The sequence below is a fragment of the Alternaria triticimaculans genome (genome assembly GCF_023758025.1).
Source record: "Alternaria triticimaculans strain BMP 0046 chromosome Unknown scaffold_4, whole genome shotgun sequence".
Classification (NCBI taxonomy): Eukaryota; Fungi; Ascomycota; class Dothideomycetes; order Pleosporales; family Pleosporaceae; genus Alternaria; species Alternaria triticimaculans.
The window spans coordinates 353,820-368,462 of NW_026055961.1; the positions used below are offsets into that span (position 1 = coordinate 353,820).

Sequence of the window (14,643 nt, forward strand, 5' to 3'; positions counted from 1 at the left end):
GCGGAGTCATGGCGCACTAGTTTAGCTGGCAATGGTGCGGTGGGCGGCGGTGGAGTGGGCGCAGGGAAGGCTGCTTGTGTGCGTTGATCGTCTCATGGGCCAGACCCACGAACTGGCGGATGGCTGGAGGCGAACATCCCCAGCAGGACTGCCTCACATGTCCAGTGTCTCCGTCCAGGGCCTAGCAGTGCGCGAGGCAGGGGGCGATCGCTGCGCTACTGTGACCATCAACTGTCTGCCATCCTAACCAGGTAAAGCCTTCCTAGCGGCCAGTCTCGCAGTGTGTCATGGCCGCCGGAGACAAGCGTTTCCCTCCCAGGCACTCCATCACGACGTATTGCCTTCGTGCTCTGTCGCAAGTCGTGCATATTCCCTCACGCTTGACCTGCCCCATCCATCAGAGTCATTGCCAGGAGTCGCCAATTATCTCCGACAGCCCATCCTAGCTGTCATAGGCTGGATAGCGTCAAATCCCAAGGAGCCATGTCCATGTCCGCTGGCTGATGCCGCCGTTGCTACTATTACCTCCACTCCCTATTATCGTCCCAGGGCCTGCCTACCCTAACATCCTGGTTGCTTCGCAATTCGCCGACGCATCGATATTAACCCCCAATTATACATAGTTGTACCCGTTCCCTGGACCACTCTCTGGTACCTCCTGTCGGCGAGCTACATTCTCCGTATCGTTGTTTGCATCTGCAGCGCCAGTACGTGCACAGTCCCGCCCCTCTACCACCATGTGGCTTGGAGACTATCCAAACAATTTCTGACCCTTTATACAGTTCCTCCACTCCCGCTGCAACCCATCATAACGACCAACGCATAATTCTCCTCTCCGTAAGCGAGATCACAGACTGCAGTCGGCACAGCTATCCATCTGCATCGTCAACGCACCTGCCCCGCCTTTCGTCCCGCCCATCCAACATCATCACTACCGTTCGCACATCTACTCTCGACAACACTCGTTTATTGCAACATCGACACTGGTAAGTTCTTGTTCAGTGAAGCCTGATTCCATGCGCTAACCAGCTACAGCGGATGATTTTGCTGTTATAAGTGTTTAACCAGCTTCTATTTTCCGGACCAGCTTCAATAAGCCAATCCATTCACGGAGTCGAAACCATCCAAGACTACTTTTCCCCATGTTGCAAGGTATCCGGGCATCGACTCTGACGATGCCTCCCTTTGGACATGATATGTCCCTAGGCGGCGTGCAAAAGGTGGAGGGCTATGGAGACACAGATTCGTGGAACTGGCCTCAACAACCGACCGCTCAACAACCTGCGTACTCGAATATGTTCGATCCTTCCATGTACGCCAGCTTCACACCCTCGATGCAACAGCAAGTTCGTCAACCATCTCGCAATCAGTCTATCGCTACATCTCGCGTCCTCTCGACCGCAACTAGCACACCACCACCACCAAGGCCCCAGGTTACAGGTAACATGGTCAAAGCACAACCGGCTTTCAAGCCCACGTGGCAGGGATTCCTCGATACCACCAAAGATGCCATGACCGTTGTGGAGGCCGCACTTCAAGGCCGTCTCAGCCATATCAGCCGCAGGCCGCATGATAAGGAACGCGCAGAGATGCTCACTTCTGGAACCGTCTTGGTGTACGAGGAGAACGCTTCCGGTATCAAACGATGGACCGATGCTGTGCACTGGTCCCCAAGTCGGGTGATGAACAACTGCCTCATATATCGCCAGCTGGTGCGAGCTTTGAAGCCTGAAGAGAAGAAGTCGGCCCTCAACCCATCGTGCGGTACCAAGAGGAAGCGCAAGGAGAACAACGGCCCAATGAGGTCCAAGACTGGTGAAGTGTTGGAGAACTCCGAAGACGAATACGAGACCTCAGCCTTCGACGCGTCCCTGCCAGGCGATGTCGACTCCATGAACAAGGTTTACGCCAACTTCGCCCAAAGCTTGACGCCCGACCAACAGCGACGATTCTGTGGCTCCCTCATCGACAGCTATGAGTTCAAGGAGGGCGGTCTGATGAAGAAGACTATCTCGGTCAAGTACCAGGGTACCCACCACCACGTCATCTCCTACTACAGTCTCGAGGACGTCGTCAGCGGGAAGTTGAAGCGACCATTCCAGGACCCAAAGCTAGCCGACATTCAGCCAAGACCGGAGCTTCTGAATGGCTGGAAGGTCAGCCTTGAAGATGAAGAGAGCAAAGACATGCCCCTGGTAGCTGGCTACCCACACCACATCCAGCCCAGCCATGTCCAGCACCACGTTATTGGAGCTGTTACCCAGTCAATCGGCGCACAGGGCCAGCTCCAGACACATGCTCCTCTCCACCTAACAGTTCCCGACTACTGGCATGGGCCTCAGGTGTCCCAGTATGGCTCTAGCCACCACAGCCCCCAACATTATGCCGCGCCTCCATTCTCGGCCCACCAACCGGCACATCAATACTCCGTCCAGCAGCCTCCGTCGCAGCACTACGCGCATCCGCCATCTCCCCAGCAATATTCTTCCCCACATTCCGCAAGCTCTCAGTACTCCTCACATGCTGCTCCATCCTCGCACTACGCGCCGCAACCACAGTCTGCGCGTCACTACTCTTTCGACCCTCCGTCGGCCACTTCAGCGACCTCGTATACTCAGCCCACCTCGGCATACCAAACGCCGCAACCAGCTCCGTACGCTCTGCCTCAGTCCGCGGGCTTCGACGCTCATGCCTTGCCCTCCCAAGACTCGCCAGTCGGTCCTCATCACGCTCAGGTCCCCGGATCGCAACCCGACCAACAAAGGAGGGCTTCAGCGCCTGTAGCCGTGCAGCCATTCAACGCGCCGCAATTCCCTGCGGCCCCCCATCCTCACTCTTATTACGTGACGGACCAGAAGTACGCCCCGGAGCAAAAGTACACATCTAACGCGCCCAATGGTTATTAGGGTGCCGTCGCATTGCATCATTTCACACATTTACCGAGATATACCCACGATCTACAGAGCATATACGAGACATTCATGGAGGATGATTTGGTTGCGATACCCCCTTAGCGACATTTCCTTTGGCGAAGGCGGTATTTGTTCAATACCTGCATGTTGGCACCCCGCGGTAACTGGTTACCCACTTTCCTTATGGATACAGTCGGAGTTGGATCTTTCGCTCTCCTTGTTTATGTTACTGGAATTCTGTATACGTGTTTCATTCATTCTGTCTCTTGTGGTGGCTCTAATACCAAAAGCACCTTATTTCCTCTATTCCGCATGGTCGTCTACGATACCTAGTCGCACTGCATTGCATGAATCTCTTCTTGTTCGCGTTGTTCTGCTTCTCCATTACCGCCATACCCTTGTACAACTATAACCCGATGCATGTAGCTAGTGCTCCATAGTAGCAACCACTTAACCCTAAACACTGCGGATACGCGCGACGAATCAAATAAATCAATCAAATAATCCAACACTGTGCTTCAATGACCTCACTCAACAAATCGCATGCATCCACCCGGTGCATTATCATACGTTGTTCTCAACGGTTCGGCTTGGGCTGCGCAATCGTACGACTATTCCTGCAAACCTAACCTCGAAACACGATAACTACATGGCTATCCTAGACATGGACTTCTTAACGACCCGAACATGGAATTCTCACCTCAAGAATGATCACAAAATCATCACTACGCCGCATTCCTACGCTAAAAGACACGGCATAACATCACATGCCGCTGCGCAGTCCAACCCAGCTAGCCGGGGAACCCTCCGTTAATGAACAACAACCATCATCACATCATCGCTATCACATCTCGACTAGCCGGTGCCGCAACGCCCCGTCTGCCGTTATCATTATCTGCATTGCACATCGATGAAAGGATCTCGATTCGCGAGCTGTGGTAGCCGGGCCAATCAGTAGTGATGGTAGCGAAGCGAGCAGCAAGGGCCATTGTGGGTTAACAAAGGGATTACTGAACCAGGCATTCTGTGCGAGAATGCTGTGCAGGACGGGGTGGCTTGAAATAGATCCGAGTGAGATCTTGATCCTTTGGACGGATAAATGTATATACATTGAGGGAAGATGGCGCGGGTTGTTGGAAGGGAGGAGTTGGACGCCTACGTGCTAGTGCTTGGCAATGGCAGTTGAGACGTAAATTGTTCGTGCCGGCGCATCGCTGCGAGTCACCTTTGTGGGTAGACTTCCTATTCGTCGGATCTTTATCCCGCCTATGGAGATGGAAGTTTGTGTTGCATAGAGCTGGAGAGCGACTCGAGGGTGCGATACGAAGCCGGCGAGTAATGGAGACTCCGACGCTGCTTCGGGACTTTGCATTCCTCTATTGAGATCGCCATGAAACATCTTGCTTTAACGGGCATCGTGGAGACGAATACGAGGAGTTTCTTTTCACAAAGTACCGTACCTAGCCTTACAGAGTACCGTAGGAAACCGGCTTCGTGGCTTTGGTGATGCCCAGATGTGATGGCCAAGAGCTGATCAGTGATACCTCGCATGATTGAGGAAGTTTCAACAAAGTCAAACCGGATTTCTGGCAACACTGTGACATTTGTCATTGACCGACAATTCGTAAAATGAGGATGACTATACATCTGATGGTCCTCGGTCGTTTCGCGGAACTGTCATAGCATTGGGTCCCGACCGGCTCCCGAGTCAGAGGAAAAAGATAAAAGCTACTCAGTATACTTGTCACTCAAGGAAAGTATCGTACGCACTGCTGCCTGATGCATGCAGTATGTGAGTCGTTGTCGTGCGTGAGTCGTAAGTAGTACGAAGTTCGTGCTATCTCGAGGAGCCGCGTCGCGTGCGCGGGCGCGGCTGCCATCTCGCTTGTTCCTCCCTGCCACCCATTTTTCCCCACCATCCCATTTCTCTTCTCTGTCTTTCGGCATCGTGCCATCACCGAAATCCATCGGGGAAAGTCTCTACGCACCCGTCACCGCCTGTTCCACGTTCGAAACATACGTCTCCATTTATGCACCCTGTACAGGATGCTTCCACTGCTGGTACGACACGTAAGCCTGGAAACCCGAGATTCCGAGGCCAAGGATTCCGATGATTACCGCGATGAAGACTCCGATCATGGTTGCCATCATCATGTACCGCTGCGCACTGTGTCGATGGAACCAATTTGCCCAGTCATGGCGAGGAGTTGGGTTCTGCATTTCGTCGTAGATTTCCTTGAGGCGAGTACCGAAGTAGGTGTGGTCCACCTCGGGGTCGTCTCTCCGCCGGTATCGGGACACGTCGTATCGCAGCACGTCTGGATCGAAGCCGCATTTTGTGATGTATGCACCCGACCGGTCGTCAGGGAAAAGGATGTTGTACAGTATGTCCAGGACCTCCAGGGCGAGCGATCGTGGAACCAAGCAGCGACTTCCATCTGGTCGACTTGCTAACAACATCTCTTTCAGTACTGCAGAACAGTGAAAAATTCGGATGACCTTTCTCTTCCCACTGTATTCCATTGTCAAATGGCTGCGCAGATCATCAGTCGGTTCGAGCCTGAATCCAGCCTTCACAAGTTTGCTCGCGGCCAGCGACCCAAGGAAGTCAGACAGTCTGGTGTCGCCTAGACTACTCCCTAAAAGACCAGGGCTCGTACGTGGAAACGCTTCGCAAACGAAGTCTGTGACGGTCACGTCGCTTCGCCAGGAGATAGATGGGCCGCCTTCCTCCAGGAAATCCGCACAATTCTGCGATGTTCCACAATTGGTCATGAACATAACACTAGCTGCTATATTCACCGCTCGGTCCTGATCCACGTCATTTGTGCAAGGTTTCCCGTTCGAATTCCCGACCGAAAAGTGAGAATTGATAATGCGCTCTCGGTCCAGGTGTGGGTTGTCTCTGATGGCCTGGATGAGGCGGAGAAGGTCATCATGGGATGACAAGGCTGGACACGAGAACGTGGTACCTTCTGGCGCATATTCCTCGGTCAGCGCCCTGTACCGATCCCAGAATGTGTCAAATCGTATTGCGCCCCTCCATGGACATTCTAGCTGACTGCACGTCGCAGCCCCATTGCATGTGCTACAAAGGTCCCAGTTCCACAAAACCTTACCCAGCTTCTGCAGTTCTTCGGTATTCACCGTGTCTAACACAAACGGTGTCGTGGGAGCTGCTGCCATCGGAGGATGAGACCGGAGTACTTGTCGTGTTTGAGCGTGAGAGATGCCTTGGAGCTGCTACCTTTTCTTGAAGTTCAGCCTGCCAGGCTCACGCGTGGCTGAGTACTTGCATGATTGGCCGCCACACATGCGGACCGACATGGCTGTACTTCAATTCATTGGAGTACTGGCTGACAAGGCACTCTTTCGGGCAGATCTGGGCGCTGATGCATCAACACCGGGGAATTTTTCACTCTCGCTTCTTACCGGTCATGTATCCCATGCGTTGTGTGCTTAGGTTCACAGAAGCAGTGATCTTCTTCGACCTTTGACTTTGTTAACATTCTTGTCTTCCCGCGTACAGCATGCAGGCCCCTTCTCGCACAACAACTTCCCCAGTCGCCACAAATACTAATAATACTATTAGCCAACCTGTCGGCACAATCAATGGCTTGACGCGATTCGAGAAAGATGTCGACGAGAAGACCAGCCTATATTTCGAGGACGTCACCAAACGCCTGAAAGGTGAGCTTCTGCAAAGCCTGCGCAAATCCAAGAAAAACTTTCGACCCTTCGCCATACGTCTACTAGTCTTGGGAACGGATGAAAACTCAGCCAAACCTTACATCGTCGTGTTCTGTCCAGCCTGTGTTAGCGATTTGGTTGAGAGATATTTCCGAAGAGATACCCCCAGACGCCTCTGTCAACCTGGCAAGGTTGGCCCAGCATCATTCGATGTAATTGTTGTAGGCAAGCCGATACAGCCGACTACATCGCAGCATCTCTGCCCAGTCTTTATCAAAATGGGGCACATCGGCAATAGGCATCGGAGATATAGGAATATCCCTTTCAAGATTGACGGTATTGGCGGAACTCGTTACGCTACAATGGGAGGTTATATTGTTGTAACCGATAAGAATGGGGTTGTATCAATGTATGGCTTGACTGCTGGCCATAGCATTGTTCAAGACGATCTCGAGGAAGAGATCGATACCGAGCAGGCCAACGAAGAGCTCAACGCAGAGCGAAATCTCTTTCCCGATCTCACTACGTTTGCACCCTTACAAGTTCTGGAATCAGCGGAGAGCCCGACAATGCGAAATGCCACATACAACCTTCCCACTGACTCTCGGGAATCGATTGAGTGGTCCAGCACCGCCGACGTCGCGTCAGCGTCCTTCTCCACCCGAGCATGCGATCGCGATTGGGCTTTGTTGGAGGCAATATCGGACGAACCTGGCAGCGGTAACCAAGATGGGCAAGCTTTCGAAAGATATATCTTAGGCAACCCTAACTCGTACACCGTTTTGGTGGACGAAAAGGCTAAGATGAGTCTTCAACCTCCATTCATCGGGCAGCTGTCCCGTCTTCCTTCGTTTGCGATTCTGTCCTATGGTAACGACTTTGTACGAGTTCACACGATTACAACGCGGAACAATCAGAGTAAGTGATCAGCACTTAGCTTGGGTTAACTTGTTAACGAAGAGTAGGGATACCAGCAGGCACCTCGGGTACCTGGGTATCAACGGAGCTGACCGAGCCAGTGAGCAGCATGCAACCACCAAGCGCAACGGCAACCTGTTCGAATGAAGGGACAGGCAGCACAATCACTGTCCTCGGGCAAGTGGTCGCGGATGACGCCCTCGGAGATGTTTACATGGTTCCTCTTTGCGACATTCTTGATGACGTCAAAACTGTTCTCGACGCAGAAGCAGCAAGATTACCAGAAAGCAATTCGGAGATTAATGCCATCATGCGCGTGATACATGATACGGGAATCGCAAGTTCGGAAACTGCAGCGAATGACACAGCATCCACCCGACTGTCAGAGCATGAGGCTGGAGCATCATCTGGTCCGCACGATAACACGATTTGCACACAATGCGGGTCCAATGATCACAAAAAGGAGATGTGTAAACTAGCATATGCCGGTGATGATGGGGGAAGCTCCGCGGCTACTTTGCCTGCAGTGACAACTTCATACAGTTCATACGCTTCAAGCTCATATCAAGACAAATATGTCTGGTATTGCCACTGCTGTAGGAACGGTCCAGTCCTTCTCTGGCAAAACATTTGCACAGAATGCAGCCACGAGAGGTGCCCCGGTTGCAGAGTTGAGATTACAGGATACTAGCGCATCTAAAGGGTTGTGGCTGGTGGCTGGGAAGTGGCTGGGAGGCTGAACGTCGCTTACGTCACAGCGACTTCCAATGCGCGAACGAAGGCCCTGAGGCATTCACGTCCCGCCCTCGTTAACTAAACCTCGCCCGATCTTTCTTGTGATCGACGGCAATAGTACTGAATTGATAGCGATATCCAAGACGTCGCAATTGAACAAGTGCGCAACTTCAAGCCTCCGCGAACATGCCACCAAAACGCCAAAAAGCCCCTGAGCCAGCTTCAACACCCGAGCCAAAGAGGCGTGTCACGCGCTTATCTGCCAAAACAGATACAACAGAGGCGAGAAACTCACCAGACTCACCAAGCGAACCGCCTAAGGAGGAGCCAACGGCGTCGAAAGAACGCCGCGCGCCCAAACCCAAGAAGGGTTCACCAAAGGATGCGGAACCAGAGGCAGACGCGCAGCCCGATGAAGATAGTGACTTAGCACCCCAGAATCGCAGGAGCCTCTTTATGGAAAACGAACTCGTCAAGAAACCGTTCAAATGCCACCTCTACCTCCCCGAACCAATACCCAAAACACCAATGCTAATCTTCACCCACGGCGCAGGCGGCACGCTCTCCGCCGAGGCCGTAGTAAACTTCTGCACCGGCTACTCCTCGTCTCAGCCCGTACTCACGTTCCAAGGCTCCGTGAACCTCAAGGCGCGGACTAAGAGCTTCCACGCATGTATCTACGACTACGACTATGGCCAGTGGATTTTGCGTGCTGGGAGACCAGCGGACACCGTTGTGGAGAAGAAGTTGTTGCTAGGCGGACGAAGCATGGGTGCGCGCGCCGCTGTCATCGCTGCCAGTGAACATCTCGCCTCGCTAGACGACAAGGAAAGAGCAGAACTGAGCATACAGCTCATACTCGTTTCTTACCCACTCCTCGGGCCCAAAGATGAACTGCGCGATCAGATTCTCCTCGATCTCCCAAAGAACGTCCGCATACTCTTCATCAGTGGCGACGAAGACGCCATGTGTCCAATCGATACGCTGAACGAAACGAGGGATAAGCTGACGGCGAAATCGCAGCTTGTCGTTGTGACTGATGCGAACCATGGCATGAATGTCGTACCGGCTAGCAGGACGCAAAGAGTAGGAGAAGAGACAGGACGATGGGCAGCACGATGGGTGCAAGGGGAACCCATGGACGATGAGGTGTTCATCGATGAGCTGGAGGGCGAAGAACCTTGGAAGTAGTAGGAGAATGAGTCCACAACAATACCATCCCTCCCATCTCCTCACCTCAAGCTAACCAACGACTACACCACACCCCTCCTCTTCAATACCCACCTCATTAACCCCCCACCCTCCCTCTGACCAAAAAGATACCAACCCCCTTCTCCCCCATAAACCTCGCCCAAGTCCTCCCATTCACTCGCGACCTCATCACACACCCGTCTAGCCTCTTCCCCCACCCTCTCGTTCTCAACACCGTTAATCCACCTCATCAACTCCTTCTGCGTCTCTACCGCCCTGTCCCACCGTTCGAACAGATTGCCGATTTGGCCAAGCTGGGGGTCTGCATGGGTGTGCTGGGGGAGGGCTTGGTTGATGCCTGTGCTAGCGTCCTGTTGTGCTGTTTCATGTGCGATGCTGGGGGCTGATGATGCCTTCTCCACGAATTGCAAGATATCAGGGTTGAGTAGCCGGGCTTCGGGGTGGATGCAGGGGGTGGGGATGAAGCGACGGGTACGGGGACGGGTACGCCGTGCGGAGGTGTGGTGGGTGGGTGGCATTGGGGGGGTTTGAGGTGTACGTCGGGGTTGTCTGGGACAAAGTGTGAAGGTTGGAGGTGATGTCGTGGTCTGGTGTTGGATATTTCTGGGTGTGGGTGAGGGGGAGATGGGTTCTAGTGTGTATTGGGGATCGAGGCAGGCTGGTTGTGAATAAAAAGGGAAAAGTCAAAGGTAAAGTTTGGGATCGTGGTGGTTGTGTGCTGGTGGATATTTCATGCCAACCATGGTTTCGTTGTTGCTCGTGATGGGATGGGCAACCTCGCGCTTCAGATTGGACTGTAGATTTACCCACGCAACCCCGCTTGGAGCCATAATCAAGATACGCATTCAAGATGTCTCAACCCCACCCACAGTATCTCCGTCATTTTGCGCCTCGCTTTCCCCTCCACCGTCCTGCCCAACTTCAGACCCCTTACTCTTAAAAACTTTGAACTCCTTACTCACAATATCCCCCGTCCCATCACCCACCCTCCTCACCTCCACAACCCCACTCTTCTTCCTCAGCACAACACTCCACACCCCTTCACCCACCACAACCTCCTTCAGCCATCCCAGAAACTCCGTCGCGAAATTAATGCACACATTCCCATCCCAGCAGTTCGTGCCCTGACGCACCATACCCGGTATCTCATGCGTGTTAAACGTCTGTAGACTCCTCAAAATGCCAGCTTTACTCCGAAAGCCCACGGTGATTTTAGGTACGCCGAGCAAGAACGACTGGGCCCAGAATTTGAGGAGCTTGCGTTCGAATTTGAGGATGTCGCGGTGTTGTTGTTGGCGAGGGGGAGGAAGTTCTTCGCTTGTCTTCAACTCGACCCATTGAACCTGCTCATCCGAATTCGTGGGTTTGGGTGCAAGAAGGCCGTCGACTTCGCCGCCAAGGATGAGGCTATGGGGCCCGAAAGATGTGTGGACGATGGAGCAGTGTTGCGCGTGGTTCGACACGACGCCTTTCTGGGACCGTTCAATCTCTTGCCGTGGCGTGTCTTGAGGTAGGGTGGGTATAAGAGCGAGTTTCTCGAACTTGTAGCCCCAGTATGTCATCATTTCGCGCGATTGCTGGTCGGGATGTTGGTGACGGGGAGGTGGGCGCGTGCTTTCTGCTGCGCGGTCGGCGGCTCGGGAGGGGAAGTCTTCTTCGATGTAGATGGTGCTGTTGTGGCGGGTTGCGAACATGCTGAATTCGGCGAAGTTGTCGAAGGGGGCGGTCATGATCTGGCGGGGTGTTAGGAACTGATCTGGAGGAAAAGCAGCAGCAAGGTAAGAAAGCTGGTTTCGCTTACCTTGCTAGATCTTTTACCTGTATGCTTCAACATACCTTGGTCATCATGCCTCGCCAGGTCATGAAGTCGGCCTTGACTTCCTCTTTGCCCGTCTTGTCTTCCATGAGCGCCCTTAGCAGACTGTCCAGATGGGGATCTTCCTTGTCTTCATAGTGCTTGAACGTCTCGAAACCCTCCTTCAGATCTGCGCCCATTGGAGGTGGGATGTAGTAGTTGATGCCCGACTCATCATGCTGGTACTCGTGGTTATCGTCGTATGAGAAATGTGCGACTTCGCGAGGCCGCTTTATCTTGGCCGACGCGCCGCGGAAGCGGTTGACTGGCTGTATCGAGAAGCGATGAACTGGGGCATCAGGCGCCGGAGCCGTGCTCTTAGCGGTCGGCATTTCTGTATTCGTCGCCGGAGTTGAGACTGGAGCAGCTGCTTTCGGAGGCGCGCGAGTTCTGGGTCGTTTCCGAGGCGGCGATCGATCTTCTGTATCCGCCGGTGGGCTTGGCGATTGCGCAGGAAGATCGGTAGAAGCCATGATGTTGTTGTTTGCTGTGGGTGTCACGAAGACGCGCCTCAGGTTTCGCCGCGGGAGTGTCGCAATGCCAAACCCCAGCCGCCCCACCAAACGCTTGTACCTGACTAGCTACGGCGCGCCATCCATCCCACCAACACCAAACCACCATCGACATCCAACCTCACTCAACATCCCGACTTACACCTCTCCGAACAAAACACCTGCTCAGCCTCATATCTCCATACAACCAAACCACCATGGACAACCGCGCAATCCGCCTCCCCCCAACAACCCGCCGCAACATCTTCGCCGCCCACACCGCCCAGCAACAACAGCCACAACCGCAACAACAACCCGCGCGCCGCCAGAACCAAGCCGCACCCTCCATCCGGCCCGACAGCCGCGAAATAGAACAAGATATCTTCATGCAACCCACTGAAGACGAATTCGTCGAGCGCGACGACATCGGTGAATACATTGTCAAAGCGCCGGCGCCGGTGTACAGGGAGATGGGTGTGGGTAGTGAGGGGGATGAGGAGGGTGGTATGTTGATCCCATTCCCATTCTCATTCTCCGGGAGAGAAGACGGAGACGGGTGTGAGGTTGTATGGGGAGAATGCTGACATGTGCATGTGAACAGAGCAAGAGAACGAAATGATTCAACTCTACGGCAAAACAAACGCACAGTGGGATGCCGTTGCGGTCGAAGAAGAGATTCGGGCTGCGTTGAAGAGTAGTCTCAAGAAGAAGGTGGCTAGTTTGGAGGATGATAGGTGGATGTTTGAGGGGGAGGCGGAGGGCAGGAAGTAAGCTGGGGTTTTGTTGGAGATGGGTATGTGGATTTGGGGGTTTGAGGGAAGTAGGATGCGTTTGGTAGTTTGATACCCTGGTATATGATTATTGACATTGATGCTTGTCTGAATTGGTCTGATGTTGTGTGGAATGTTGAGTGAGGCTTGTATGTCTTCGATGAATTCTCGTGTGATGGAAGATTGTGGATGGTGACGCGGGGAGGTAGTCAGTACGAGGTTCGAGTGGCTTCTTAGGTTTATCAAGCATGCCGCCGAAGACATGGTGTCCTCAGACTGGGCTTCTCGAGTATGTCAATGGTACATGGTGACTACGTGGAGGCGGAGGTTAAGAGATAGTCCAACACAAAAACATGAATACATCCCAGGTTAAGAGATAGTCCAACACAAAAACATGAATACATCCCAGGTACAACATATCAATGACAAGTCAAAATGCAAGAGTAATCAAGTTCATTCGCGGACTTACGCTCATCATAGCTGCCGCATCTACCAACCCCCCATCCTCAATCCCACCACCAGCCCAAACGCTCACCAAGAAAACAAAACCTGGGTATCAAAACACATTCCTAAACGCCTCTGCCCCTCTCACGCCCGCCTCCCAGTAACCCCGCCCAAAACACCCAAAACTCTGAAGCCGAATTAGCAAAACCGCACAAATCCAAACCATTTAACAATAAAACTTACAGCATCAAACCGCCTCCTCATACTCATCCCCACCATACAGCCTGCCCGCCCAATTGACCGCATCCTCCAGCACGCATTTCTGGCGCCAAAGCTCATCAAACTCCGCCTCCTCATCCTCGTGCAGCCCCGTTGTCTTCAGGAAATCCAGCCACGGCTCCATGCGCCACAGGTGCCGCTCGAGCATCGACTCGAGGCCGCGGAAGAACCAGTAGAGGCGCTTCTGCGCCGGGGAGTCGGAGGCAGGCGGGAGGTGCGGGAACTCCGCGAGGGAGGGGACGTGGAGGTCGGAGAGGTTGATGGTGAAGTTTTCCATCTTTGTGATGATGGAGATGCGGGGGTGAGGAGGGAAGGTGGTTTTGTGGTAGTAGTAGTAGTGGTGGTGGTGGTAATTGAGCTTGTTGTGATGGTAGTGATGGGCTTGTTGGTGCTGGTTTGGGGTGTTGGGGAAGCTGGTTTTCGAGCTTTTATGTGGGCGATTTGGGGGTGCCAAGACTGCGTTTGGCGACGGTCTGGCTTCGCTATTGTTGAGCGCTTTACGCTGTAGTGACGGTGACGGCGGTATTCAGCGAGGCTGGAAGGACGGTCTGCTGCTATTGAGAGGAAGGCGAGCTAATGTTTTGGTGTAGGATATCCGAAGTGGGGTCTGCATCGACGAGGGTGAAGTACATACTTTACCCCGACGCCCTCATCACAGCGACGCCTTTCGACGAGCCCTTACACAGCGCGATGTTGCTACCGCCCTCCCTCGAGACGCCGCCGTCGTCCTCCTAACCTACGATCGTATACGCCTCAAGCCGCTACCACGAGCGCCCCGATCGTACGACGAGACCGAGTATACAAGGTGGACGCACAACAGGGACATGCGAAGGCACACGATCGGGAGGAGACTATACGGCGAGGCAATGAGAAGGTTCTTGTACTCAATTGCCAGCCCTTGGGTCGAGGGTATGTCGCAGTCGAGTCGAACAGCGGAGGAGGCAGCGCCCTGTCCGCCAGCAACGAGGCTGACAGTCCTTCTCGTCTTGCGCCCCCGACGCCAATGGCAGCAGCTCTAGGCTATCGTGCAACGGGCGGCGTAGAGTTGGACTGATACTGGGGTTGAGGAGAGGCGGAAAGGTTGACGGATAACTGACATTGGACATGGAGGATGGAGCTTTACCAGGAAAGGGGCAGTCCAGTAGCTACAGACCAGGGCCATTCCATGCTCTCCGTATTCTTGCTGGCTTCTCGAGTCGCATAGTCTCCTGATGAGGATGGTGATGGTCCCGTCGCACGGTCTCCTTGACCTGCCTTGTGGAGTTGAGCCTTTGGTCGCGGACAGCCAACATGACGGAATTGGTCTGAGGGAAAAGGGCAATGCAGTAGCTACAGAG

At 53.6% G+C, this 14,643-nt stretch overlaps 5 protein-coding genes across 5 annotated transcripts; 3 read left to right on the forward strand and 2 right to left on the reverse strand.

Moving 5' to 3' along the window:
- Nucleotides 1-1,445: 1,445 nt before the first annotated feature.
- J4E78_003733 (uncharacterized protein) lies at nucleotides 1,446-2,906 on the forward strand (the record flags this gene model as incomplete). Its single annotated transcript, XM_049364370.1, has 1 exon — nucleotides 1,446-2,906. One exon carries the CDS (start codon nucleotides 1,446-1,448, stop codon nucleotides 2,904-2,906), a length of 1,461 nt encoding a protein of 486 aa, XP_049223448.1.
- A 5,535-nt stretch (nucleotides 2,907-8,441) lies between these two features.
- J4E78_003734 (uncharacterized protein) lies at nucleotides 8,442-9,446 on the forward strand (the record flags this gene model as incomplete). The annotated part of the gene is made up of 1 exon (XM_049364371.1): nucleotides 8,442-9,446. The coding sequence occupies one exon, from the start codon at nucleotides 8,442-8,444 to the stop codon at nucleotides 9,444-9,446; it is 1,005 nt and encodes a 334-aa protein (XP_049223449.1).
- Nucleotides 9,447-10,312: 866 nt separating this feature from the next.
- On the reverse strand, nucleotides 10,313-11,654 carry J4E78_003735 (uncharacterized protein; the record flags this gene model as incomplete). Its single annotated transcript, XM_049364372.1, has 2 exons — nucleotides 10,313-11,200; nucleotides 11,304-11,654. The coding sequence occupies 2 exons, from the start codon at nucleotides 11,652-11,654 to the stop codon at nucleotides 10,313-10,315; spliced, it is 1,239 nt and encodes a 412-aa protein (XP_049223450.1).
- Nucleotides 11,655-12,031: 377 nt separating this feature from the next.
- On the forward strand, nucleotides 12,032-12,584 carry J4E78_003736 (uncharacterized protein; the record flags this gene model as incomplete). Its single annotated transcript, XM_049364373.1, has 2 exons — nucleotides 12,032-12,317; nucleotides 12,415-12,584. The coding sequence occupies 2 exons, from the start codon at nucleotides 12,032-12,034 to the stop codon at nucleotides 12,582-12,584; spliced, it is 456 nt and encodes a 151-aa protein (XP_049223451.1).
- A 690-nt stretch (nucleotides 12,585-13,274) lies between these two features.
- On the reverse strand, nucleotides 13,275-13,583 carry J4E78_003737 (uncharacterized protein; the record flags this gene model as incomplete). The annotated part of the gene is made up of 1 exon (XM_049364374.1): nucleotides 13,275-13,583. The coding sequence occupies one exon, from the start codon at nucleotides 13,581-13,583 to the stop codon at nucleotides 13,275-13,277; it is 309 nt and encodes a 102-aa protein (XP_049223452.1).
- Nucleotides 13,584-14,643: the final 1,060 nt, after the last annotated feature.